The 27,163-nt window shown below is 49.1% G+C and overlaps 7 protein-coding genes across 7 annotated transcripts; 3 read left to right on the top strand and 4 right to left on the bottom strand.

Moving 5' to 3' along the window:
* Positions 1–44: 44 nt before the first annotated feature.
* CTRU02_215250 (Glucan endo-1,3-beta-glucosidase A1-like protein 1) lies at positions 45–1,067 on the bottom strand (the record flags this gene model as incomplete). Its single annotated transcript, XM_036730529.2, has 2 exons — positions 45–690; positions 757–1,067. The coding sequence occupies 2 exons, from the start codon at positions 1,065–1,067 to the stop codon at positions 45–47; spliced, it is 957 nt and encodes a 318-aa protein (XP_036577772.2).
* A 5,463-nt stretch (positions 1,068–6,530) lies between these two features.
* Positions 6,531–10,704, bottom strand: CTRU02_215249 (uncharacterized protein; the record flags this gene model as incomplete). Its single annotated transcript, XM_036730528.1, has 3 exons — positions 6,531–8,748; positions 8,800–9,640; positions 9,705–10,704. 3 exons carry the CDS (start codon positions 10,702–10,704, stop codon positions 6,531–6,533), a joined length of 4,059 nt encoding a protein of 1,352 aa, XP_036577771.1.
* Positions 10,705–12,848: 2,144 nt separating this feature from the next.
* CTRU02_215248 (peptidase s41 family protein) lies at positions 12,849–15,165 on the top strand (the record flags this gene model as incomplete). The annotated part of the gene is made up of 2 exons (XM_036730527.1): positions 12,849–14,357; positions 14,419–15,165. 2 exons carry the CDS (start codon positions 12,849–12,851, stop codon positions 15,163–15,165), a joined length of 2,256 nt encoding a protein of 751 aa, XP_036577770.1.
* Positions 15,166–15,919: 754 nt separating this feature from the next.
* On the bottom strand, positions 15,920–17,017 carry CTRU02_215247 (thioredoxin reductase-like protein 1; the record flags this gene model as incomplete). The annotated part of the gene is made up of 3 exons (XM_036730526.1): positions 15,920–16,472; positions 16,544–16,822; positions 16,899–17,017. 3 exons carry the CDS (start codon positions 17,015–17,017, stop codon positions 15,920–15,922), a joined length of 951 nt encoding a protein of 316 aa, XP_036577769.1.
* A 929-nt stretch (positions 17,018–17,946) lies between these two features.
* CTRU02_215246 (2og-fe oxygenase family protein) lies at positions 17,947–18,882 on the top strand (the record flags this gene model as incomplete). Its single annotated transcript, XM_036730525.1, has 3 exons — positions 17,947–18,179; positions 18,287–18,326; positions 18,400–18,882. 3 exons carry the CDS (start codon positions 17,947–17,949, stop codon positions 18,880–18,882), a joined length of 756 nt encoding a protein of 251 aa, XP_036577768.1.
* Positions 18,883–19,174: 292 nt separating this feature from the next.
* Positions 19,175–23,939, bottom strand: CTRU02_215245 (ABC transporter; the record flags this gene model as incomplete). Its single annotated transcript, XM_036730524.1, has 5 exons — positions 19,175–19,835; positions 19,901–20,008; positions 20,065–20,511; positions 20,588–23,655; positions 23,730–23,939. 5 exons carry the CDS (start codon positions 23,937–23,939, stop codon positions 19,175–19,177), a joined length of 4,494 nt encoding a protein of 1,497 aa, XP_036577767.1.
* An 889-nt stretch (positions 23,940–24,828) lies between these two features.
* Positions 24,829–26,378, top strand: CTRU02_215244 (aspartate-tRNA ligase; the record flags this gene model as incomplete). Its single annotated transcript, XM_036730523.1, has 4 exons — positions 24,829–25,386; positions 25,469–25,740; positions 25,863–26,191; positions 26,284–26,378. The coding sequence occupies 4 exons, from the start codon at positions 24,829–24,831 to the stop codon at positions 26,376–26,378; spliced, it is 1,254 nt and encodes a 417-aa protein (XP_036577766.1).
* Positions 26,379–27,163: the final 785 nt, after the last annotated feature.

Below are 27,163 nucleotides of genomic sequence, written 5' to 3'. Positions count from 1 at the left end.
CGTTCCTACACCGTCACATAAGTCTATCGCCAAAAGACCGAGACCTAGTACGTGTTACCTAGTTGCGTGTGCGCCCAGTCGTTCTCAAACCTTTGCCAACCACCGTACTCGGGCTCACTCGCCATATACAGCTGGTGGACGACCATGTCGTAGTATCCGTCCCTCGGAGTCTTGCCACCGCAAACATTGCCTCCCATCGCCACATTCAACAAGATGGTCATGTCTCTCATTGGCCGGGTTCCAGGCGGAATATCCCCCTTCATCACCGGTCTTCCGTCGATATACCAAATCATCCTACCCTGACCGGGTTGTCCACCTGGCTGTACCCACGCCAGGTCGTACCTCACAGGTCGGTACTGCATGTCGGGAATCTTGGTCCCGAGAACGCGATGCTTGTCCGGCTCATGATGCTGGCCCCAGTGAAGACACGAGTGGTTCTCGCAGTCTCCGTTCCAGGTTTCAGCAATGTCAACTTCACCATCGGTAGGCCATACGAACGGCTCCTGCGGAAGAAGCCAGAAAGCAGGCCAGATACCCTCGGCACAAGGGGACAGAATGACAGCCGTCAACACTCCGTGATCACGTGACAGCGTCTGTCTGCTCACCAAACGGGCAGACGTGTATTTCTGCTCGGGGTTGGGACAGGCACTGTTAGCGAGGGCTCGGAGCACGAGCTTCCCATCCGGAGTACTGTTCAACAATAATCAGCTCAAAATATCCCCTTAACTCTTGAAAGACATGCAAAAAAAAACCCACTAAAAGACATTCTGCTGCTCGGCGGTGTAGTGCTGGAGCTCCTGATTTCCCCAACCGTCCGTCCCATTGCCGATCTTCCCATCCCAGTCTTGAGTCACGGGCACATCAGGCCTGAACTGAGGCTGCCAGTAAACAGCAGCAGGCTGTCCGCTTATCGGCGGCGGCGGCGGCGGCGGCTGGGCATATTGTTGATGCTGCTGCTGCTGTTGATATTGAGGGGCCTGGGATTGCTGAGAGTTTTGAGACCCCGGGTCGGCAATCAGCTGCTCAACCTCATTTTTGATACGTTTCAAGTGATCTTTCCAACCCATGATTTTTGAGCTGAGAATCGCAACAGGATGTTGAGATAGTTGGCGAATAGGAGTTCTGTTGGTTGTTAGGAAATTTCTGGAGTACCTACGCGTAACATTAAGAGAGGGGTTGCTCAGTTCATGACTAAGGTAATACCAGCAGGGGTATCCCGTGGGGGGATTAAATGACCTCATATTTGCCAAGGCCTAAGTTTCCACTTTAAGTGCTATTTTTAAGACCTCACCTTGATTATCTATTCAACGTTGCTGAAGTTTTTGGGCATTTTGAGTGCGAGATCAAACATCTTAGCCGTGCCATCAGACCAAATGGGTTCTCCACCGTCTAAGACCATTTGTGGAAACAATTTTGTAGATCTTATCTGGCTTGTTCTGTCATTCGAGGATAAAAGTATCTATGTTTTAGCCGCATAGATGTGAGCTATGATGTTTTATACGCTGCGAATTTAGATGCAGAAATTCTTTCTACTAGTTAAGATAGCTTCCCAAGATCAAAAAGGGCGATGGTTTGCAGAAGAGTAACGATAGCCCATTGAATTAACCGGCCGAACAGGTAGTCTTATGCATAGTGCACATCTCTCTGTCGTCCAAGGAAGAGTTCTTGGGAGATCCACACCCGTTAAAACAGCACCATCTCATAAAAGCTTCCATGGCGTCGTAGAGCCGCCTCATGTCTGGTTTCCCCTTCAATACTCTGATCGCCGGAAACAAATGCCGTGAGACAGGGGACCTGTACTTTTGTCCAGTCCGTAAATGTCTGCCTTTCGAACAACACCCTCCTTGTCTCCAGTGTCTCGTGTCTTGTCCGATAAAGCCACCACTTGATGGGGTCTATTCATTAATCACGCAACGAATTCTACCCTCCCCTGGCACCCAACTTCAATAAACTTAAAGAGAAACAGTATTACTGCCTCAACCCAACCACAAAAAAAAAAAAAATGAAAAATGAAAAAGACTGAGATAAGAAAGTGCTGTAGGGCACGTAGCTTCGTTCTCAAGAGTACGTACTCAGTTGTCTGCCTGTCTCTACCCAAGAAATTGCGAAAAGACACGGCGCATAATTACATAGCACCACATGACACCATCCAGTCTCAGCCAGATACGTATCACGGTGCTCTAAGTAAAAAGTATCACCTAAGATGGGCGATAAGAAAAAAAAAAGGTCTACTGATCTTTTCCACGCCTTCAAGTACGGCCATCCTTGCGTCAACCGCTGCACCTGAACCACCAACAAGTCACTTCAGTAAAGGGCCCAGATCGCAGCAACACGCAGTTGTTCATGAGATGGTGCAATTTGTTATGATGCTACTACTAGTCATCTTGCAAAAAAGCAAAAGAAAACCCTCCGAGATACCCTCAGGTCTTGTTCATATTCCAGTGCCCGATCGCTCCCAAGAAATCAACATCATTTGCTTTTTGGGGGCGTTGAAAGACTTCAGAAGCAACTCGAGCTTCTCTCTCAGTTTTCTCACTACTTCTTCAAGCAATATGACTCGATCGGCTGCACCTAAGCTATCGGTCTCTGTGTAACAACTGTCGCCAGCTGCTGCATCCAATTCTACCAACAACGCCACATTGGCTTGCCTACAGACAGCTTCTTGAAGCACGTGAATAGCCTGTTTTAGATGCGACCTTAGGGCACCAAAACTTTGCGTGTCCTTCTCATGGTTTTGCGTCAGTCTGTCAAGATTTTCCTGGTGCCACTTCTTGAATGTCTGCACCCAGGTCAAGTAATCTCCAGTCGTCTGAAAAGTTTCCGGCTGAGGAGGGTGCTTGCCTATTTCAGGAGGCGTTTGGGCGACTTGAAGTACTTCTGACCAGTCACAGTTAACCCCAGCTGCATCACACAAGATGTGCCGCCATATCATGACAGGAAACTCCAGCGGAAAGCTCTGCCCAGCACGGAGAAATAGCACCATGGCAAAGACGTATACGCCAGTGTCTGAGACCTCCCTTGATACAGGGCATAATTGCTTAGTGATGAGACGGGCCGTGGTTTTGGTAGACTTTGGGAGGTATGTGCGAAGAAACTTCCCGAGAACTCTGTGAGCTGCTGCTGAGTTTACCGTGCTTGGCATCGGTTCGTATAATCGAATAGTGGTTGGATTTCTTGTCCTTGGGTTGAAGAACAACAAGGCGAGAACCCAGACCTCATCCGTGTGCAGTATTGGCAGGAATAGGGAGCTCATTGAGTCAACATGTCTTTGGGTCGCCGTCTTGACGACATCGTCAGGTTCCGTGGCTTGGTCAAAAATGGCGGGATCAATGACAGCTGAGTAACCCAACCCTGCCATAATGCACGACAGCGCATCAAGTAAACACTTGGGCGTGATGATTGTTCCTGGGCGGGCAATGTCGGCATGGTTTGGAAGACATTTTCGTTTATCTCGACCTGCTGATAGAGCTGACGTCGGCCCGGGTCAGCAATTGTCATTAACACGTGCATGGGTGAACTCCTGACACAACACTAGGCAAGCTTGAGGCTGGAAAAAAGAAGGATCGAAAAGACTTGGACACTTACTGTCTGCGTGGCGCTTATTCACGGGCCCATCGGGCCTAGCATCTCCATCGGTCATCTCAGCAACGCATAGCGCCCTTGGCTCAGCCATACTCTTATCCATTGGTCTTGAAGAAATTTCTTGAACGCTGGAAATGACCGACTGTGAAAGTTTGGGAAGGACGACGAGGAGGTCAGGCTGACCTATGGATCTTAAACTCGACAGATGGCAAGGTGTGATCAAGGTTGGGGGAGTGGTCTCGTTGACATGGCCCGTTTCGATTTATCGGACAAGTGCGAATGAACTTTCGGCAATGCTTTTAGAAGTATCTGAACCGTGGGATGGCATGTAATCGGCATTTGTAGCGCCTGTGGGAGTTGAAATACTGGGTTCGGTTGCGTTGAACGATGGTGAAAGTGGCTTAGACGCTCGACGTCGCGAAAAGGATGATGACGATGTCTTGACTTCCTCAACCTTGAAATTGGAAGAGACAGGGTGGATCAATGTCCTTCTGTCTTGAAGAAAGGGAATGTGGAAATCGATCTGTATACTCGAGTGCGACTTAGAGTCCGCCTGCTTCGTTTCATCCAAGATGAATGAGCAACAAACCTTTGTAAATATCTTGACGTCAGAAGCCGCCTGCAGTGTCAAGTTGCATTGCTTGACGATGTCCACAAAGTTGTTGGTGATGAGGACCCAGTTGCTGCGAAAGGACAGGAAGACGGAAACGAAGCTCGACGCAGTCCACCGAGGGGGCAAGATTCGACTCAAGGTTCGGCAAGGAGTCGGCAAGGCGTCTACCGCTGTCGATGATGCTGTCGTACACCTGAATTGTCTTGCTAAGGAAGGCTGAGACCTGTCTACTGGATTCCTCAGCTTCAATGCGAGAGCGGCGTTCAAGGGACAAGGATGTTTTCCATTGGGTAGATGTGCCTTGTGTAACCTACCTTCTCGGGAGAGGAAAGTGACTGGTCTGAGGAGCAAGCCCTCCGAGTGCCTCAAGAAAAACGTGAGTATGCGTTGTAGAAGTGTCGAGAAATGGGAATTTGTGATAGAAAAGCAGTTGTTGACCCTCGGTTTATTGAGATGCATAAGTTCGGGAAGGTAGGACCGAGGCGAGGTTGCCTGCTGTAATCAATATCGTAAACAGGCAGGAATGCCACCTCTGGTTGGCACTTACCTTGATTGCCTGAGACTGCTAACGAGTGTCCACATAACTTTTGTTGCATAAAGGAAGGAGACGGTTTACATAATCAGGTTCTGGAGGCGTATCGTCAATGGAGTCACAGCAATTCCCAACTGTACCTGGGTACGTACCTTATACAAAGCATTTTGACCAGGTCTGGCACATTATTGCCAAAGTATTTCACATGTATTCAAACAAACAGTCCTAGTAGATCAAAAGGTCATATTACCATCTCGTAGGTCTGGACAATAGCTTGAAGCAGCATAACATCGATCGCCTCATTCGGGAGGTTTCGGGTAGGAACTCCTGCAAAGACCAAAACAAGAGCTTTCCAGCCCTTACGCAACTTTTAAATGCGACAACACACCTAATAGGTAGACCGTCTCAAAGCAATTTGACTTTGAGAGAGCCGGAAAGGCCCAGCGTGCTGAAGAAAACTCACGGCAAAGAACATCAAGACTCTGCTTCGACATCGAAGAATGACGCAGCTTCCGCAGTTGTAGCAAGACCTAGAAGCTCAAATCAATCAGTTAAGTGGGTATATCTATATCCAACGGCGATTGAGAGGAGGTCTTCTCGAATAATTGCTAATACATGAAATTTGAAAAGCAAAACCGGGGTTTATTTCGCCGACGGCGAAACTAAGAGAAGTGGAGGAAGATTTCAAGGCATGCCAATCTCGAACAAATGCCATACAATTCTCTGCGAACCGCATCCTCCATGTCTAGAGTTTTTAGAAGACGATGACAGCCGGCGTGTTTACTTATTTTCTGAGCCGTTGAACCAGTCAAATCAGCAATGTGGGGTGGAAACTGTCGATTCCTACATACGAATTCAGAAGTCTCACATCGATCGCCTCCGAACTGGGCTCGAGACCGTGTTACTCGAAGCTAGCTTGGAAACACCGCCTGGCTTGAACCATCTCGCTTCAGATGGAAGCTTCTCTTTGTAGGATGATCCGATAAGCTGGAGCGGCACTCCTACACCGTCCACTCTTCCCTCATTCGGACCTTGAAGGAGATATCGAGGCTTCCGAATTACTCTGAGTTTTTTCATTTTGGGTCTGACTCTCCTTGCGCTTGTGTTCGGCGGCGATTTCGAATCAACACCTGATCGTTCTGACCATTTGAGTATAGATGGCGAGCCCAGATTGCCCCACGACATGACGTAATTTTGCACTGCGATTGAATGGACAAAACTGGCGGAAGGTAAAGTGTGACATCAGCGAACAGAGGGAATAGAATGGTACTTGGATTTATCGCTCAATAAAAGACTGCCTTTGGGAAACTCTGAATGACGATAGAGAGTCTGGGAAAATGTTGCTATTTATTCCTCCTGAGACTTTTCTCAGGGCGTGGTTCATAGCTGTGTTATGAGCAAGTTCCGAAATCCTCCGTTAAAGTAGTAGAATAGAATTTTGGGTCTTAATATCTTAATTATAGAACTGCCATTATTTGAAGCATGGGACTAGCTCTGCCTTAGCCACTTCTGAGGCTGTATCAATGATATTATTAGCGCGAGGTAAGGTACTATCAAATAATACATCTTTTGTTAAGCAAGCTCTTATTAAGATCCATCTTTTCCCCGAAGCCAATAAACCATTGCCAGACTGGATGTTACAGCTCCCGAGCGACTTTTGCACATTACTCTTCAAATACGAGGACACGAAGTATTACAGCGTTTTATTATGATACTATTTCGACGCTGATGTATGTATTCTGTCTTCTAGAGGTACTTATTCATGCAACCCACGTTGAAGAATAGGAGAAAGGTTCCTACCCTTTAACTGTTTGCGACCTTATGACAACCTCCAGTCAAAGAAGCCTTATTATCCACAAGCAGATCTATAATCTCTTGATATCCTCCATTTTCAGCATTTAGAACAGCATAAAAGTGCTCGGTAACACTCATTCGGACCTTGGCCCTTTCTTCTAGCAGCAGCTGCACGGTTTGAAGTTTACCTCCGGCTGAGGCAGCTATAAGGGCAGAACCATTTCTCCAACCTTGCCCATTTAAATCAGCCCCCTTTTCAAGTAGGAGCCTTACAACATTCTGATAGCCTTTCAATGAAGCAGTTTCAAGAGGCGTACGGTGATATAGCCCCCCTCGCATGTTTACATCAGCCCCATTTTCTAGCAGGAGGTTTATGAGATCCCCGTTGCCTCTATCTAGGGCAATTGTAAGAGGGGTATTACCGTCAACACCTCCTATGTTAATATTAGGCTTATAGCCTAGGAGAAGTTTTACAACCTCTAGATTACCGCCAGCGGAGGCGGCTATAAGAGGAGTATCGCCATACATACCCCCTCTAACGTTGACAGCTGCTCCTTTTTGTAGCAGGAGCTTAGCAATCTCCCAGTTGCCTTTATCCAAGGCACTTGTAAGAGGAGTGTTGCCGTTAATCCCTCCAATGTTGACATCAGCCTTGTAGCCTAGGAGAAGTTTTACAACCTCTAGATTACCGCCAGCGGAGGCAGCCATAAGAGGAGTATCGCCATACATACCCCCTCTAACGTTGACAGCTGCTCCTTTTTGTAGCAGGAGCTTAGCAATCTCCCAGTTGCCTCCATCTAAGGCATTTGTTAGAGGGGTGTTACCTTTAATCCCTCGAATGTTGACATTAGCCTTTTGGTCTAGAAGCAGTTTTACAACCTCTAGGCTGCCTCTAGCGGAGGCAGCCATAAGAGGAGTATCACCGTACATGCCCCCTCTGACGTTAATAATGGCCCCCTGGGATATATAGAGCCGTATGATCTCTGCATGGCCCCAAAATGCAGCGGCATGTGTAGCACAAGAATATGAAAGGCCTCGCGCGTTGATATCTGCCCCCTTTTCTAATAAGAGTTGTACAATCTCCCGATGACCTTTAGTAGATGCAACTATGAGAGGAGAATCATGAATACCGCCCTCATTGTTAACCTCAGCTCCCTGATTCAATAAAATTTGCACGACCCCCTGATGGCCTTGTTCCGAGGCAGCTCGGAGGGCTGTACCACTCGTAAGGCAAATTCTATTGATCTCCGCCCCCTTGTCTAGCAGAATTTGAACGATTCTTTGATGACCTCCACAGGAGGCAACGTGGAGCGAGCTCTTGCCATCACTACCTCGCATATCAGCCCTAGCTCCCTTGTCTAGCAGAAGTTCTACAATCTCTTTGCAGCCTCCAACCACGGCGGCTTGTATAGGACTGCCATAGTAGCCATTTTTTTGTGTGTGAATTGCAGCTCCACGGGCTACGAGACTTCTTGTCACTTCTTTTAATCCAGCTACACAAGCATAGTAGAGGCCAGATGCTTTAGAAGATTCAGAGGGCCCCCTGTCTGGGTGCCAAAAATCGTCATCGGGTTGATAGATGTCACTCCATTGTTTCAAGCGTCTCCCATCTTCAAGAAAATCGACTGCCTGTTGAGTGGTCTCGCCAGAGTGTTCAGCCAAACCTGCATAAAACATCCAGATTTCTGCAGCCCGTATCGCCAGTGGGAAGTGTTGTTTCAGATGTAGAAAGTCACCACAGATGTCTGTTAAATAGGTCAAACAGGTGCGGGCTATAATAACGCTCGCCCTTGTGAGGTTGAAATCATCTCCCGACAGTAGATACTCCTTTACTGAGAAATGAGCAAGAACAAGAAACTCCATTTCGGGCTTTTCTTTGACAATACTTTGTTGTCGCAGGCCTGTTGCAATCGAAACCAAGCCAGGGCAGTAGTACAGAACGTCGATTCCCTCGAACGGCCGCCCTTTTATGTTGAAACCCCGCGGATCTTCGTCAAACTGTGTGGCTATCACATCTTTTGCCTCTAGCAATGTCAGGGGTTGTCGAACATGAACCATGAACTGCAGCAGACGTATGGCTTTCTTCCTGACTTTCGAGGGTATGCGGTAGATCATACGCTGATACGTTTCATTGAGATCGGTTGGTAGAGACTCGAGCGTTGTCTCTATGTCCTGGGGGCTTCTACACGCGGCAAGACTATCCAATTGACATGATGCCCATCTGAACCTGCGAAAACAGTCAGATCCATAAGTGTCTTCAAATCAAGCATAAGCTCACATTCCATCGGCCCCGCCTCCGACTTTGCAGATGATCCGGTCGAGGAGCTCGGGAGATAAGTGTTTATCCACGAAATCGTGACTATGCTCAAGCTTTGCCATGACGTAGGAACGTATGTCCAAGTCTATAGCTGTTTTGTCGAGCGAGAGACAACATTCCTTGCCAATAACGATAGGAAGACGCCTAAGAAACACATCTTCTGTTCGGCTAGTAGCAATCAAGTAAACACACCTTAGGTTATGAGTCAGAACGAACTCCTTTATCCATTCAAGCAGCTCATTCCTCTCCGTACACTCGTCTAGTGCGTCAAGGATAATATAAGTGTTTTTCAAATTATTTAGCATTTTACTGAGGCAAGCTGCTAAGGATTTGGTGTCAGCCTGTCTCTTACCTCCATTAAAAGATGTAAACAAAGCATGAAGGGTTTGCGGGTTGTAGTTTTGTGAGTAGAGTTGAAAGATGAGAGACCGTAAGAGGCTGTCAAGTTTCTGCTTCTCGACATCGTTGAAATCGAAGTAGAACTCAAGGGTAATGTAGTCTTTCGTGCTCCGGAGATTAGCTACAATCGTTGAACTGAGGACAGTCTTGCCACATCCGGCCAAGCCATAAAGCCACAGATGGCGGCGCACTCCATGCTTCCAGTCTTGATAGGCAAGACTGTCAAGGAACCAAGACCCAGACCCTTGGTGCCATTTCTTTCTGGCTGAATTGAAATTGGTTGATGTGTCGGGCGGGCGAAGCCAGCGCTCAAGCTCAGTAAGGTAGTTGTTGTCGCGCAAGGATAGGACTGCACATTTAGTTTCATCAGCTGTCCGCTGGATGGCTCCGAGGCCTTGTTGGACTAACAGTAGTAAGCATATGTAATGGCTGTGATGATATGCGTCAACAGAGGCTTCTTCACTAACCGCTATTAACAATTTCACTGAGTCGTCTTTCTTCATCGACCTTGTTAGGCTGAATTTGCCGCAAAAGGTCTTTCGCATATGCCGCCGCCGTCATCGCAGCAAAGCCCTGCCACGCCTTGTTCTTATGTGAATCAGAATAGTCGCATATTCCTCGAATCACCATACATGGGAAATGGTTCATTAGGCCAGCAGCCTCCATCTCGAAGCAAAGGACGCCATTTTCAGTTGCCAATTTATCACGGAGAGTTGCATTCTTCATGACTTGGTCTCCACTGGCAATGAGTCCATAGTGTACGGCGGGGTCATCGTCGTGTTCGCCCCGGGGGACTCGACCTACTAGCACGCTCAAGTCGTTGCTACACACACGACTACAATCGTCTGGTGAGTTTGGATGAATGATATCAGAGCGATAGAGTTTATCGCTATCGAGAGGAGGGTGCGAATATCCTTTCTGTAGACGAGGCCATCTTTCCAACGCCTCTTTAACATCGGCACCAAGTCGGTGTCCTCTTCTTTCATAACGACTCCTAAGCGAACTGACAGCCGTCCGTAATACTGTCGGTGGCTGATCTAGGAAATCAGTATGTTGAAATGAAATTCCCTGCTTCTGATTTTGAATGGTTTTGCCAAAGTCGTAGCCGAAAACACCGCCCTTCCCTCCGTCACGACTACTGACCACAATGTCGCCCAGTCGCACATCATGTTTCGGGCTGGGCGCACCGCCTCCGATGCCGACCATCAATCCAATGCGGATATTCGGGAAGCTACGTAGCATGTCCCGGGCTGCTGCTGCGGCGGCGCCTTTGCCATACTCCCCGTTTGGCAAGACTGTAATCACTACATGATGTTTCCCCATTCTACCAAGGGCATAACTGTTGTTATCTCGCTCGGCGGCTGGAGGAGGGTCGTCATATTCTTCATCTAGCAGAGCCTGCGCGGCAGTGAACTCGGTAGCTATAGCGCATACCCAGCCGACCGTGTAGATTTGAGGGTCCGACATTAATGGCAGCGGCCTAGAGAGGACGTTGATCTTATTTTTCGATACGGTCTCTTTAATCAAAGATCACAACCGGGGTTTGAAGCTCTTTCAATGCCATAAGGTGATAGAGGCTAGTGTGACTTGTCAAGTCACAGAGAGACTTTTTTGGGCCTGAATGCATGACAGCCTGTTGAGTACAGCCTGATTGTCTGATGTGGCCGCTTAGGCAACGTTGCCACCCAAATGCAGTCAGACGCAGCTGAAAAGCCGTAGGCGAACTTGCATCACTTACCCCGCTCGACTGCATGATAAGTAACAGACCAAGCTCATGGAGAAGGAGGCAGAGACGATGACCGTGATGTTCATGTACGTCGAGTGCACGAACATAGCCTCAGGCGCTGCGGAACCGGACTGGACTCACAAATGGATTGTGAACGTCAAAATCGCCGCGACCAAGTCGTGAAATGGCGCAGTCGTCGCGGCTGAATCGGTACCAGACAGGAGGGAAAGCTCATCGCCTCTCAACAGCAAGGCTGCGACTATTGCCAGGGTCCCGAAAAGATCTCAGGTAGCTCATCGAAGACTTACTCATCTCCCTTCTGGGATGCCTTGCCGCTTGGCAAGGCCTGTTGGCAAGGTGCTGGCTTACCCTTTCACTGAATGACTTCAATGTATACCCGCAAGGTCTGTATGTGATAGGTAGCTAGCTCTGGGTTGTTAATCTATGAGTTGAAGCGTGTAATTTCTGTCTCCAACCGCAGTTAACAACCAAAGTATCTGTCCACTGTAATCCTAGTCTAGAGTGGGAATGGATATAGTATCGTAAAGAGTGTTTTCATAGTCAATAAGGTGTTTATTTTTAGCTTTTCTTTTTTACAGTGCCGGGCGTATGTTATTATGAAAATCTTTTTTTACCTTCAATCTTTTATGTCTTTTCATTTTCTTTCTTTCTTGGCTTCTGAAATGTTGATTGGCTGGGAAACGTGTCCAAAATTCTAAGACAGACAAACTTCGACGCGCGTTCCGTGGCAGAATGCTAGAGTAGTTTCTTGCTTACACCGACCTTCGCGTTAAGCCCCGATTACTGTTGTGTCTCAGTTGTAGTCTTTGGGACCCCACAAACCACTCACTAGTGTTTACCGAAACCAGCGTCAGCAAGCTGAGTTCGTCTCCATCGCGCAGCCTTGGGCTAGTTCTTTTGCATGTCTCCTCCACACACCAACCGTGCGTTCCTCAGCTTCGGTGTACGACCGTTGGTTCTGACAAAACCGGTGATCGTCTTGCTTGTCTACTTAAGATCTGTAGTCTGCCTATAGGCGTTTTGACTGATCACCGGAAAACTGTCTGGAAGAAAGAGGCTGCTGGCAATGCTTGTCAGCAATACTAGATGGCCTGAGAAAGCAAATCACCTGGGAAACGGAAGCGTGCATTCCTAAGCTTGTCGTGATGCTCCATTTGCCGGCTCAGCCCTACCCTCTTCTCTCCATCGCTAGGTAATTCCCTCGAGTGCGGCTGGATCTCATTTTCGCCTGGACTACAAGTTCCATTTTAAGAGCCACTTTTCTCCAAATTTGAGCTGAAGAATAAGTAGTACTGACTGTTCTCTGTAGGCGACTCCTATATTTGTGATGTAGCGTTCTGCTAGGGGGCTTGGTGGTACTTCTTTTACATTTAAATTCTTCAGAGAATAGATGTACTACGAGTTTGGGCATATGATTTGACGAGAACAGATTGCATTGAAGCTCTGATTGGATCAATTGCGCCCTTGGCAAAAATGCTGTCCAGCCGCACCCAATGGGTGAGACATCAAATATTTCAAGCCAAACGAGAAAGGGAGACTAGGCTGACTGGAAAATAGAAAATAGTGAGGCCTCCCTTTGTTCAGTTAGGCTGCACTGTTCATTACTCAACTTGCTCTTGAGGAAGTTCTTCAAGACGCTTGTTGAACAAAAGGTATTGCTTCAAGCTAGGCTTATATATGAATATTAGCTTGTTGCTTTGCCTGGTCGAATGCTCTTAGCCCTCTGGTCTTGATATTGCTGCTGTCTGTCTCTTCTAATTCCTTTGTTTAGGGGTGTTACTGTATTGCGTGGAAGTTAATACCTGTCGCGTAAGCCTGCACCCTGAGCCTAAACCTTTGCTCGAAAATGGGTCATTCTGCGACGATGAAGAGCATTCTCATTCTCACTTCGGCGACTCTCGCCGTTGCGCAAACGAGCACATCCAGGGCTCCCTGCGCAATTATCGCGTCTAGACTTGCGGATCCTGTGGCTTCGGTGGTACCAGCCGTTGAAGCGTTCAACTGCCTGGATTCTGTGCCTGTCGACACTGAAGGAAACTCCAAGCTCATCGACCAGCTCAAGCAAGTATGGCAATTTCACTCAGAGATTGGCTGGCTAAAGAACCCTGGAAACGACTGGGAATATGGTCCTCTGGACATCATGGGCGAGTTGGACGAGATCAAGTCCAATCTGGGATCATATGAGAGCGAGTATGCGGTTCAGTTGGCGATCCAAAACATTACAATCCGCACTGGCAACTTCCATTTCAGCTACTATCCCGATATACTCCAAATATTCAACTTTCAAAGAAGGTTTAGAGTCGCCTCCATCTCTACAGACGGTAAAGCCCTCCCCAAACTGTACGTTCACGAGGATGTCGCAGCCCTTACCGATGGCGACGATAGCGTTTCCGACATCAAGTCGATCAACGGCATGAATCCCTACGATTTCCTCATGGAAAATGCCCACTCACAGTACATCGATTCGGATGGGCGGATGAATAGGATGTTTGCCAAGGGTGATACCGACCACGATGGTGCGTTTGCGCTTCAAACCAAGTACGATGGCAACAGCACCGATGTTGTTTGGACCAACTCGTCAGAAGCGTCCGTCTTGAACATCGCAGTCAGCAAGTTGAACTTTGAAGGCGTCGTTGATGGAGAGACCTTCTTCAAGAAGTTCTGTACTGGAGCGCTCACAGGCGCAAAGTCTAGCAGCTCGAGCGACAAGGAGAAAGAAGTCATTTCCCCTGGTATCCTTGGTCCTGTGCCTACCATTCCTATCGGCACCTACCATCTCGGCCCCCGAGCCAAACGTCAGAATATCCCCTCTATTGGAGCATATGCCAGTGCTGTTGCCGAGGCCAAAACCGGTACCGTCGCCGGGTACTTCTTGACAGGCAGCGGTTTCAGTGATGTTGCTGTTCTCAAGATTATTTCCTTTAGCAACCCCGACGAAACCAAGTTCACCGAAACTGACTTCAATAACGACTTCCAAGCTACAATTGAGTCTTTTCTCCAGAAATGCATCAGCGAGAACAAGCAGAAGCTCATCATTGATCTCCGCGAGAACGGCGGAGGCAACGCCAACCTTTTGATCGATGCTTTCATGCAACTCTTCCCTGACATGGATCCATTCTCCGCACAAAGATACAGGACTACCGAAGCGTTCACTAAAATTGGAGATGCTATTAACGAGGTGTACACTAACTCCGAACTTGCCAACAAGTTTCAGACCGGCTTTGATATAGACATTCAGAAAGTTGAAATCTTCCGATACTGGGCCTGGTGGCACTTCCGTACTGCCAAGGGCAACAATTTCGACAGCTGGGATCAATTCAATGGACCGCTAGATTTGAACAATGACAGGTTCACCACCACCTTCCGTTACAACGTAAGTTTACACTTAATATTAGGTTGCTCAAATTATTTCCGAAACTAACAACCCTGGGCAGTACTCCAATGCGGACCGCCTCTCGATTCTACCAGATGGCTTCAACTTCGTTGAAGGCTCTCGACCAACTGCTTTCCAGCCTTCCAATGTTGTCATGTTCACAGATGCACTCTGTGGTTCATCATGTGCTTCGTTCCATGAGGAACTCAAAAACATTGCTGGCGTCAAAGCTGTCACTGTCGGTGGGCGACCCCAGAACAAGCCCATCCAAACCATTACTGGCAGTAAGGGTGGAGAAGTCATTCCTCTCATCAACTTTGTTAAAGTAGCATTTAACGTCCTCAATGTCTCCTCTACCATTGGCCTCACTTCTGTCAAGAGCGATGATGACTCCATCACCGCCGTTGCTGACGTGCCTAATGTCGCCATCCGTGTCGGCGACTCCTCATCTCGGGCTCAGTCCCAAGATCAGGTTCGCAAGGGTGACAGGACCGCAACTCCTCTGCAATACATCTACGAAGCAGCTGATTGCCGCATCTTCTACACTGCCGAATCCTACGCTAAGCCTGTTGAGGCCTGGAAGCAGGTCTGGTCCGCGCACTTGGACAACAGCAAGTGTGTGGAGGGCTCTACCGGCCATAAAAGCAGTATCAGTGGCGGGTACAAGCCATACGGTTCAACTCAGCTCAATTCGGAGGATGAGCCACCCGGTTCTGGATCCGACTCTGGGAAAAATGCTGCCAACTCTATCAAGCAAGAACCGTTGGGCATAGCGCTTCTCGCTGTCTTATTAGCGCTTATAATATAGATAATCCTAGAAAGACCTACTTAGGGCTGGGAAGGGTAGAATAAGTAATTGAGCCTAATGCTATTCTTTGGATATTTTATGAAGGTCGTGGAATATAAGAATTCCACGTTTCGTCATCACCCAAGAACCCCTCTTTGAAGCCTGTTCAAAACAAGAGCCTTTGATCTGGTCATGATACCACTTTCAAAGTGGCTCCTGACCATTTGGTTAGAAAAGTAACTGCATATCACAGCACGCGAACCAAGCAATAATCCGGCATTATACTTCTCCACTACATCAACCAAGGGCCGGTCGACATCTGTATACCTTTCACACTTCACAGTGACCTTGCTACAGCATCTAGCATGCTTGATGTATATGTTGGGGCAAGCAGAGTCGCGAAAGGGGGGAGGGGTGGATGTAAAGAAAATCCAGGGCTTGTGGTGCATGCGAAGCCCGACTGTAAATAAAAACAAGCTCTCTCATCTCCGCCGATCACGCAGTTGAGTATTGTGTCCTGAAATGATCTGAACTTGTCTCTTGTGATAAATGTTGAGTTTGCACACATATGAATTTGTCTCGAAGGCGATGAAGAGAAGGTCCTTGTTCACAATCATCAGGTCTTTGATGTTTATCAGCCAACTACAAATGCATAATGATAGTAGAGTCTCGTTAATAGAATCTAAAACCGAGAAAGCTATGAGCTATACACTTAAATGTGACGCAGAAACGGCATACTACGGACAAATGAGTACTTTTCATTCAAAGGCTATCTTTATAGTTCATCCGCCGCATCCAGCTCATCCTGCAAATAGGCCGCTACGCCACTGCCTGAGCCGGCAGCCATGTACAAGGATTGCAATACACCCTGAAACGGCGTGGCTGCATCACCGACAGCCATGCACCCGGGCAAGCTTGTCTTATTGAAGGGTGGCTCAACCTTGATCACACCCGACTCCTCCATCTCGAGCCCAAGCTGTGCAGCCAGGGATGACCTCTGCTCATATCTGGGCAGGTGAGAGAGAAACCCTTCTCTCTGGGAGCTGCCGTCGTCAAAGATGACATCCACCTCGGGGCCACTTCCCACGGGCGCGAGTTTGGCGATCTTTCGGTTGTCAAAGCGGATCTTACTGCTGTTCAGCTGGGCCTCGGATTGCGTCGAGAGCTCACTGTCGCCATTTGTGTAGACCGTTACGCTCTTCGATAATCTCTTGGCCATCTTAGCAATACGCTCGACAACATCCGGGTCTGCCGCGTGGCCGATGGCCAGCACTCCAGAAGAAGATGCACCGCGCTCTTCATAACCGTGGCAAAACAGGCAGTGGAATCTGGGTTCCCGGGTTATTAGCAAGATCGGACAAAACGCAGCTGAGAAACACCATTCGCTAATTTTACTCACATTCCGTAAGCCCATGCCTGCTCGTATCCGGGGATGTCTTCCATCACGTCTTTGACCCCGGTAGCTAAGACAAGTCTCTTGCTTTGATATATCACTCCCTGCTCATCTTCTGCTTCAAAGATGCCGCTCTCAAGCTTTCGCACCGTCTTGACCGTCGCAGATTTGAATTCAAAGTTTTCATAGCGCTCCTGGAGATCTCCACGCGTCTTTTGCAAAAAGGCAGCGGGATCGACATGATCAAAGCCAGCCACCATGTGCATGTGCTTCGAGCGAGCGTTTCTTCAACCTTTTGCATAAGCGTGTATTCTGTTCGCATGGTACCCAGAATCACCAGGGTTGAACAAATTGAACGTACCTATAGACCCCAGAATCCAGAACGAGCACGGAAAAGTCCTGACGGGAGACCGTCATGGCAACTCCAAGCCCACCGGGACCGCCTCCAATGCATAGTATGTCGTATACCTTGGGATCCATGTCGACTTAGCAGAATAAGGCCTGGTAACAAAAGTTCGATGATAACGAACTGGCAAGTTTTGGTCTAAGAGTCAATTAACTCTTAATAATCAGAAGGATGTCTATCGAGTCATCAAGCTGAAGCTCACAGTAACTCACAAAATAACGTTGGCTGCTTTAAAGACCGGGCCTCGGTATGATTACTACACAGAGTATGACGACCAGAAACCCCTGATAGACTGCTGCACATGCCCCTCTGAAGTACTGGCTAATTGCTTGTAGCATTATCTTGCATGCCTTTCTGACCATTGCAGATGATGGAGACACATTGCAGCCCAGGATTTGCTCCTCGTACGAGTACATAGCACCTACAGGCTGAAGGATGAATATGGATGGGCATGAACGTTGCAACGGCCCCATCTCAGCATGCAGGGCCACCACCGATATGCAAGGCCACCATCACCAATATGCAAAGTCCCGCCAGCTTTAGCGTCGTCTGTTCCTTTAGCGTCGATCAATCCCTGTCAAAAAGGCCATAGTCCCTGCAGGCCCCTGACAAACGACAGGGGTATTCCTTGTCAGATATTGGATGATTGATCCCTTGCTGCAGAGACTCCAGGGTGTGCTGAAGCAAACAGATTCATACTATGATCTTCATCCGTATCAGGTACATGCTCAGTGTTCAGGACTAGTTACGTAGCTAAGATGGGCAATGCCCATATTGCCGTGTGGTTAGGCTGGGTTGTCAGGACTCATGCGCTCACTCGCCGCCATAGAAGACGGAATGGGTAGCAATCCCTCATGTGCGGGCCCATTGTAAGGTTGACAGACAAATCAGGTAGATATTAAAGACCGTCTGGCTTTTCGCCGGGGTATGTCCATCTTATTCGTCGCAAGTTGACAGGAAAGCTATGACTGCGCACCACTTCACGGCTGTCGCAACCAGAAAAATGAGCCTGCTCGAGGTTATAGACTATAGCGCTCTCCTAGCCAGAGAGGCGACCGAGGTACAGAAATTGGTTCGCGTCTCGTCTAATCAGGGTTTGTTCTTCCTTGACCTTGGGGAGTCGCGCAAAGAGGCAGTTGTGGCAGACCAGCAAGCCATTATTGAAGCCCAGCGCAAGTTCTTTGCACAAGAACCAGAGCAGAAGCTGCTTTTTAGCTCCGATCTTGACGAGGATGGGTAAGACAACACAAACTCTTTACACTGTACTGCGCTGCATGAGGCAAAAACATCTAGTTCTCGCGCAGAGATGGCCGGCAGACGTAAATCTGACAATTTACGTACAGTTATGATTGCCACGACGAGGTTCATGTTCAAACTCTCAAAGTTAGTTTCCCCTCCAATCGTGGGTAGAAAGCAAGCGCAACGTGTCAAATGACTGATTTCCCCATTCTTCTAGTTATCTCGCGGACAACAACTTGATGGCACTCTCAACCTGCCCGTACCTATACGTCCCGTGGAAGCCGAAATCTCCAAGCTCGCGACAATGACCGACGATATACTGAGGCAACTGTCAACACTGCTGTGCGAATCCCTCGACCCTCCCATCTCGACCGAAGTCGTCAGTGACTCCCGGAAACCCGGACGAAGCAATATGTGTCTAGGATTGGCGTCTGCCGCGGCCGGGACGTCTTTGATGGAGCACCATGTGGACTCGGATCTGCTCACCCTGACTTTCTACGACGAGCCATTCTTGGAGGTGCAGCAGCCAAAGACGGGTGAATGGAAGGTCGTGGATGTTTGTGAGAATCGGCCCATCGTCAATGTTGGGACTACTTTCCAAAGGGTGTCGGAACATCGGCTGCGCGCTCCCCTTCACGGCGTCAGGCAGTCGGAGAGGGAAATCAATCTGATCATGTACGATTTATATGCTTGTGCGTAATGGATGGCTAGCACAGAAGTAGTTACCACAACAATTCAAAGCTACTATCTTTATCGCAAACATAAGTCAATTCAATACATACACATAAAACTTACAACGCAGGCTTCAGTGCCGTGACCAAAATTGATATCAATACGATGATGTTTAATAATGACTGTGATAACTATCTATACGAGTAGGTTAGAATGATAAATGCAAGTATGTGATGTCTTTAAATGAATGATTTATAACAATGACGCAATGATCCAAGTACAATCTGAAAATCAAATTTCTTAGTACTATTCTTTACCACTCATGTCCCGCCACCACCGTGGTACAGCTTGCTGAACTGGCTCTGCTTCGCATCTACCAAGACCTTCGGATCGTCCACCTCAACCACTTGGCCCTTATCCAGAACAAACACCCGATCACATAGATTCATGACGATATCCAGGCGATGGGCGATCACGATGACTGTGTAGGTGGCAAAGTCTTTCCGTATGACGTCCTGGATCAGGCGGTCGGTGTCGGCGTCCAGCCTAGAGTTCAACTCGTCGACAAGCAAAAGCCCACCGTCCGTGGACGAAGTTCCAGACTCCTGCTGCTGCTGCTTTGTCCTCCGTCGAAGCATGGCTCGAGCTAAGCTGAAGAGTTGCTTCTGGCCGGAACTGAGCTTGTCTGCGCACATCTTGGCGTCCATGCCGCCAGACTCTTTCACAAAATCAGCCAGCTGTGCCGTCTCGATTACAGACATGCAGTCTTCATCCGTGGCACCGCCCAAGTAGTCGAGATTTTCCTTGATCGTTGCGTCGCCTGGAAGAAGAACTGGATCTTGAGGGATAGTGATGATTCTTTGTCTCAGGGCTGTACGATTTACACGACCGAGGGCGACGCTATCCACTTCTAGGGTGTGAGAGGAAGACGGTAGAGGCTCGAGAAGTCGTAAGAGTAGTAACATGAGGGAGGATTTTCCACTATTCAGTTTTAGATTTTAATCAAAGACCGTAAACGCCATGGTCATCTCTCTTGGGTTTCTTACCTTCCTGTTCTTCCACAAATAGCAATCTTTTCACCCGGCGCGATCGACAGGGAGAGGTTCGACAAGGCCAAGGTTTTCGCAGCGTCCTCAGTAGCGACACCATTCACGCTAGTTGGCAACATGTTAGATCATGTTTTCAGGGGAAACAGAGGGAAACAACTGACCTGTATGAAGCGGATACATCGGTGAGCCGTATCTCACCTCTGGAGGGCCAGTTCGGGGGAAGCTCCGCATCATCGTCGGCTTCATCTTCCGGCTTGATGTTCTGACTAAATGCCCTCAAGCGACTGACGGCTCCGATCGAGGTTTCTACCGATGTGTACCCCTGCATCAGCTCGGATATGGCGGCGGAGAGTGTCATGAGTGTCACGAAACTGGCTCCCGCAAAACCCGAGTTTGTTCTGAGCTGCGTGGCAAGGACCGTGATGACGGTGGCAATGAGACCGACCAAGGCCAGCAGAACCGTTGAGAGCCATTGTTGAATCATGGCCAGCAGGTAACCCGGTCTCTGCGAGGTATCCAAGATCTTGTTGTTCATGGTGATATTCTGCGGCGTCGTCCCGTGGGCGCGTACGGTTGCCAGGCCTCGCATGGTATCGAGAAAGTGCGAGCTATGAAATAAAGGATTAGACTCTAACCTAAGAGAAGAGAAACAGAAATCGAAAAGTATTTTATGAAGGGCCTTACTAGAGTGGGCTCTTTGCCTCGAGACTCAACAGCCGCAGTTGCCTCGAGGTGCGGAGATAAAACATCTGAATAAAGTAGAGGATAGCAACGAGAACGGGATAGCTTGCAATAATGTATGGCGACGCCACGGCGATGACGAAGCAGTTCCCCAGCAGGTCAAAGAAAACAAGACAGGCGTTGAGGAGGGCCATGGGAAGCTCTCCGTCAATGATGGTCATATCTTGGGAGAACAGATTCGTTACCGTGCCCGTATCGGTGTTGGTGAACAGAGTCAACGGCGCCCTGATGACAGTAGTAATAGCTTGCGAATGAAGGTTCAACCCGGAGGATGTGACAATGGCGATGAGCAGGAAAGCCGAAGCGCCAAATATACCAATTAGCTCCGTACCACGCAACATGCCGTAAATACCAAGGTAAAAGGCGTTTGGCCGGTGCAAAGAGTCTTCGGCCCAGTACGACATCCAGACGGTAGAGAAATTGGTGCAAAAGCCGGCGATCAAGCTGGAAAGCAGCACGAGAATGGTGGCCACCTTTGTTGTGCTGCGTAAGTAATAAAGGTAGACGGTGAAATCACCTGTCTTCCTTGCCTCGTTACCCAGGATGTCGCTTTCGTCCCCTTCGTTTTCAGACTGGGCAGGCTCTTTGACTTCACTCTTAGTGACCGGAGTATCATCGTCTTCTGCTCCCTGTGCGTCCTTGGAGGCCACCAAGTCTGCTGATGAAGCATCGACTTGGTCGATTAGCAGGAGTGTGCTGTTGTTATTGGGGTCATCGTTGAACATCTCGGCCGACCCTTGCTTGACGATCGAGCCATCTTTTCCTAGGACGATTATATGGTCTGCAAAGCCAAGATGCCGCGAAGAGTTCCCGAAACATACGGCGGTGCCACCTCTTGAACGAATAAGCCCGCTGAGGCCAAACACGCGATCAAAGACTTTTGCCTCGGTTTCGGCGTCTAGTCCACTGAGAGCATCATCAAATACTGAGATCTCTGATTCGAGATAGAGCGCCCTAGCAAGGGACAGACGTTGCCTCTGACCGCCGCTGAGTTTGATCCCGTTGCTTCCGATGTCTGTATCATGACCGGATGGCAAGCTAGCAACGTCAATGTTCAGCATGGCGGCCTCCATGACGGATTCATATTTCTTCTGAGAAAATGGGAGGAAGCCAACAACGTTCTCCTTTACGGTTCCGCTTGAAAGATAAGCCGTTTGCGCGCAGTATGCGATGATGGCAGAATCCGGAATCCCTGCTGTGAGGCTGCCGGTAGCAATGGGGATCTCGCCCAGCAAGGCATGACACAACGTCGATTTCCCTGAAGCAGTCGGTCCGACAATCATTGTGATGCTGCCCCTGGGGATGACAAAGTCAAGATCACGTAGTATCATGCTACCCTCCTCCCAGCCAAAGGAAGCATTGGTAGCCACAAACGCCGGCCGCGTTTCGATGACAGAGGATGATACGAGGCCAGATTTCCCATCTATGCGAGAGCTCGTCTCTGACGCTGCAGAATGTGACTTGTGCTCATCGGTTTCGGTGTCTGGGCGTGTATCTCTTGATGAGAATTGACGGTAATCCGATTGACGTGGCTGTGCCAAGTATTCATCGATGCGACGGAAGCTCGCAAGTCCAGCAAGAAAGACGGGCACGGCTTGAAAGAGCGTCAACAATGGACTGGACAACAACATGATGAAGGAAAGCGATACGAAGAGTCTCGAAACGTCCAGAGTCCGTGATGTCGCTGCAAAGGCGACCACGGGCGATAGAGATATCGGCATATAAGACAGGACCACAGAAACCAACATGAGGACGCGGAACTGATTCCCTGCGCTAATCTCCTCGGCTCGGTGGTTTTGCACCATGTCTGCGACCCGGCCGGCCACACCAAGGATCTTGAAGGTCTTCATGTCGGCGATGGCGCTGGCAGTGACGGCCACTCTTGTCTGAATCTTCTCCATCCACACAGTCTGGCGCTTTGGTACAAACATCATGGCGCCGTAGAGTAGGAATGTGCACAGGATAACGAGGCCGAGAGGAACGAGAAAAGCCACACCAATGTTAGTGTAGAGCAGCCAGCAGCCGATGGCTACTTCAACCAGGCCACCCCATATCTGGTGCATTTGCAGCAGGCCGGTCTCGATGTGTTCCACGTCAGTGCTCATCAACGTCAGAGACGAAGCGTCATTGGCCTTGGAAAGGTTCAACTCGGTTGTCTTTTGGTAAACGGTAGCACACAGACAAGCACGGGTGATGTATGCTGCTCTGTTGTTCAAATAACCGAAGTAGGCCGTCGATGTGACCATGCCTACGTACACGAGTACGCACGCTCCTATGAGTCCATATCCGTTGTTAGCAGCACCCTCGCGCTGCCGTTCCAAATGGTTGAGCAATGCCTGCAACACGAACGACTGCGAGTATCGGAAGCCAATTAGAGCCGCTCGGGGAATCATGGGCAGCAGAAACGCCCAAGGGAAAGCCGCAAAGAGGGATCTTAGAACGGTTTGCTGCTGGTCGCCCTTGGAATCGCGATGCAGCTTTCCCCACAGAGGAGGAGCCGTGGCACCTGCGCTCAAGGCCGCGTCCAACGAGTAGAGATCATCAGAGACAAGGACCTTGCGGTAGCCTGTCCAGAAGAGCCGCTTCAACCAAAAGTAGGTGGCCAGACTGTAGAAGCCGCTCGATTCTTCAGGGCTGTGTTCGATGCCATCGGGGGCGATCCATCGGGCTTTTTCATAGGCTTCGAGAATAAGGATCGGGATTTTGAGAGCCAAGGACGCAGTAAAGACACGCGTGAAGGTAATCTCATGTGTAGTAGTCGCAGCGAGCCATAGCGTCCTCGTCTGAACCATGTCAAAGAGCACGGTGAGGAAGAGGTAGATGTTGAGAATAAACGATGGTCGTCGGCATCGTGCATGTTCCAGGTGAGAAACAAGGAGCATAAGCAAATGTGCTACCAGAACAAGACATAAGGCCGCAATGGAAAGCTCAGATGCAGCGGCCACCGCTTTGGTAGCACACACCAGAACAAGTAGGCAAAGTTGAAGAGCAGCGAGAACGGTGAGCGATCCCTTGGCTTGGTTAGCATTTGTGCCAGTCTGCCAAGGATAGAAGGGGGTGGGAGAAGAGGAGAGGGTTCACTTACAGTCTTGATGAGCTGAAGTACCGAAGCTTCGACGAGCCGCGGCCTGGAGAGGAGCTGGATCAGCCGTAATGCTGCCGCCGGGATGAAGATGGCGGCTGGGACAAGCCAGAAAAAGATCCTCTCAAACTTCTGCGTGAAATCAAAGTCACCGCGGCATCCTTGGACAGCCGGCCCAAAGGCGTCGTCATTCAGACAGCCGGTCAGCCCCATGGCTAGAGGAACCGACTATGGCCGTCAAAACACAGATGAATGAGTTTCTCTAGGAGTATCTTTTCGGTGGGAAGGAGGAAAGTTGTTGTAGACAGAGAAAAAAAATGGATGGATTTGTGATTGATTGATTTTGACATTCACAGCGTGCCCGAAAAAGCGCTGCCAATGTATTAAGAGAGGCGAGAAACGCAGACCAGAACACCCGTTTCAAAAGTATCAAGAAATGGATACCCCTAGATGTTTGCGGTGGGTAGAGATTGAACTGGCTGAGTGTGCCAATACCTTTTTTGAAAAGGGCTCAACCCATGATCAATAGGGACCAGCGCAGCAAACGAGGACATAAGCACTCGCCCAAAGTGGACAGACGGTGAGGCGTATCAACACGGGCAAACGCACTCTCTGCTGCACCAATCGACACCCACTTTTTGCAAGGGTACCCTTGGAAGATTATTATCTGGCGGATTTGGAGGGATTAAGAAAAGGGGGGAGCGGGTAGCCGGGAGGGGGGGTGCACGGAGTGCCGAGTGCGGAGCTAGGGGCGTCTACTAATGTAGCCGATCGGGTGTACGTCTACCGGCAAGCATATACGGCATCGCCGGTCAAGCCGTTTCTCAATTTATTGATAGGAATATCCACGGAACAAGCTGTGACAAACCTCATGGAAGATAGTGCGTATGCCTCTTCATTCGACACATCTAGTAAAGCAGAGTGTCAAGCACAATATTAGAACGAAAACCTTCATCTTTTCACGCAGAGCAAAATGAACGACGAGTACGTTGTCCTGGATGCTCGAGTCCACAGCGTCTCGGTGCCAAACCATCGAATTCTCCTACGGCGCCATGGCAAGTTTATAAATGCCATACTGGAGGAAGACTCGCCTCCGGCGAATATGGTCGCTCCTCAGCTTACGAATGAGTCTCTTGTCCGTGTATCAGGTTCACTCACAACATCGACTGAGACTGCCTGCGAGGTGTCTACACTTTGCGTATCCGAGCTAACTGTCCTGTCGCAAGCGAAAGCAGGAAGCAGCATAAGCAATAGCTTCAGATCGCTTCATGGTGGTCCAAAAGGGGAAGACGACGAGCAGAAGCCAAATCAACTGGGCTGCCACCAGATCGACCAAAGACTAGATGAAAGGGTCCTGGACGTGCGTGTTGCCTCCACGGCCGCGATTTTCAAGGTTTTCTCTGGTGTTAACGAGCTTGCCGTCGAATTCCTGGCGATGCGTGACTTTTATCGCATTGCCACCCCGTCGCTGATTAGCTATGAGTATCCAGGAGAGGAGGATGACCACTTTGCCGTGCCCTACTTTGACAAGACGGCGTGGCTGGCACCAACCGGAGAAGTACACCTGGGGATGGCACTCGCTGCAGACTTGGAGCGAGTGTACGACATTCACAATGTCTTTCGCCAAGAAAGAGATGTTGACGGCAGACACCTGACTGAGGTTAGAGATTCCTTTCTTCCCGAGTGAAGCTGCAAGGTGATGCTGTTTGCGCATTGACTAACTTGATAATCTTCCTCTCAAGTTCACCATGCTCGAGCTCGTGTTTGCCCTCGACCAAGGCTGGGAAGAAATTTTGAACCTAGCGATCGATCTCTTGATATTTCTTATCCAGTCTCTTCAAGAACGCACAAAGTACGCTCAGTTAGCCCCAGCCGTCCAGCGACTGCATCCTTCTTCCGGTCCTTTCAAACTAGGACTAGTCCAAGGGAAGCTGCTACGAATTACGTTTCGTGAAGCCAAGACCATTCTGCGGACTTCTCTAGACATGCAGAGCAGTTTCGAAGATGACTTTACGTATGTTTTCTCTATATTCACTTCTTCCTCTTCTTCAATTCTCCGTCCTGTATGATCCGTTTTGCTCTTCTCTTTCATACACATTGTCAAGAACTGTACTAAAATCAAGAAACACGACTTAGACCCGAAGAAGAGGCAGCACTCGGCCGCTTCCTCTCCAGTGATGAATCACATCTCGGCCCTCCGACCGATATCTTTGCTGTCACCCATTTTCCCAAACATCTCCGCTCATGCAATGTGTATCCGTCGGAGGACGGTAGCTCGACTAATTCATTTGACATCATCATGCGCGGACAAGAGGTTTCGACTGGTTATCAACTGCTGAACTCCCACGAACAACTGCGAACTGCTTTCGCTACTCGAGCGCATCCCATCGATCCTGACTCGCCTGGGTGGCGCCCGTTTGTGGCAGCGCACGAGTTCGGCATGCCGCCATGGGGTGGCTTCGGAAGTAAGAGATCCCCTACTACATGACTAGGAGTCCCTAGGACCCTGGTTTCTCCATGCATGCACGATAGGTCCTGACGCTCTCTGTTTTTCTAGTGGGGCTCAATCGTTTTGTTCAAGTCTTTTTGGGTTTGAATGACATCCGTGAGGCGACTCTATTTCCACGCAATTCGGCACGCCTTACACCATGATGTTTGAATGAGAAGGCTCTATATCGCAAGACCCGAGACTAGGTAGTGGCAAGTGAGTGGCAAAGACGTTGCGGCATTCAGGCTGGGCAAAAAACCTTTTGTTACTTCTAAGGAGGATCTTGCGGCATTCTATCACTATTGGGCGCTTAACGTTCACCACCAGCCAACAATGATACTCGAGCAGGGAATTTACGGGAGATAGATATTATCGCGTTGAAGAACAAGGCTTATAGGTTACGTTTCTTTTACACCATAAATCCTTCATGGCGGGGAGACCAGCTAGGTGACGAATAGCCACTGCCAGTATTAATATGTTTCCGCACTTGTAATAGTTGTTTAACATGAATGTTTCCCAAAAGCAACTTTCCCCCAATTAACTAAGCCTTCAAGGGGCGTGGTTAAAAAGTCATGACATCCTTCTAGAACACCGTAATGCAAGGCCACCAGCGCTAGCCTACATGCGTAACCAGCATATCATTTTGGATGTAGGGCCTCCAACGAAGATCCCTGCAGGGTGTGCGTTTTGAAAAATGAGGTGTCCGTCAGCACAGCGATCACGTGCCAAGACATGGTGACTTATTCGCGAAAAGGCGGGAAGTATGCTCTGCGCCGTAGCCTTGCTTTCAGAGGGGCTATCTAAACTGGCATCCGCATCCTGCAGCCTGTTCTGGCGGTAATGCCTATATGTCGAGCTGCCTATTTGCTCTCCTGGGAGGTAAGTAACTAGGATCTCTTACACATTACTGGCGCTTCGTCACTAGACGCCCGTTGCTGCTTCAGCTACT

Source organism: Colletotrichum truncatum (genome assembly GCF_014235925.2).
Source record: "Colletotrichum truncatum strain CMES1059 chromosome Unknown Contig_0014, whole genome shotgun sequence".
NCBI classification, from domain to species: domain Eukaryota; kingdom Fungi; phylum Ascomycota; class Sordariomycetes; order Glomerellales; family Glomerellaceae; genus Colletotrichum; species Colletotrichum truncatum.
Note: the sequence above shows the minus strand (reverse complement) of the source record. Positions and strands in the feature narration are given on the sequence as shown.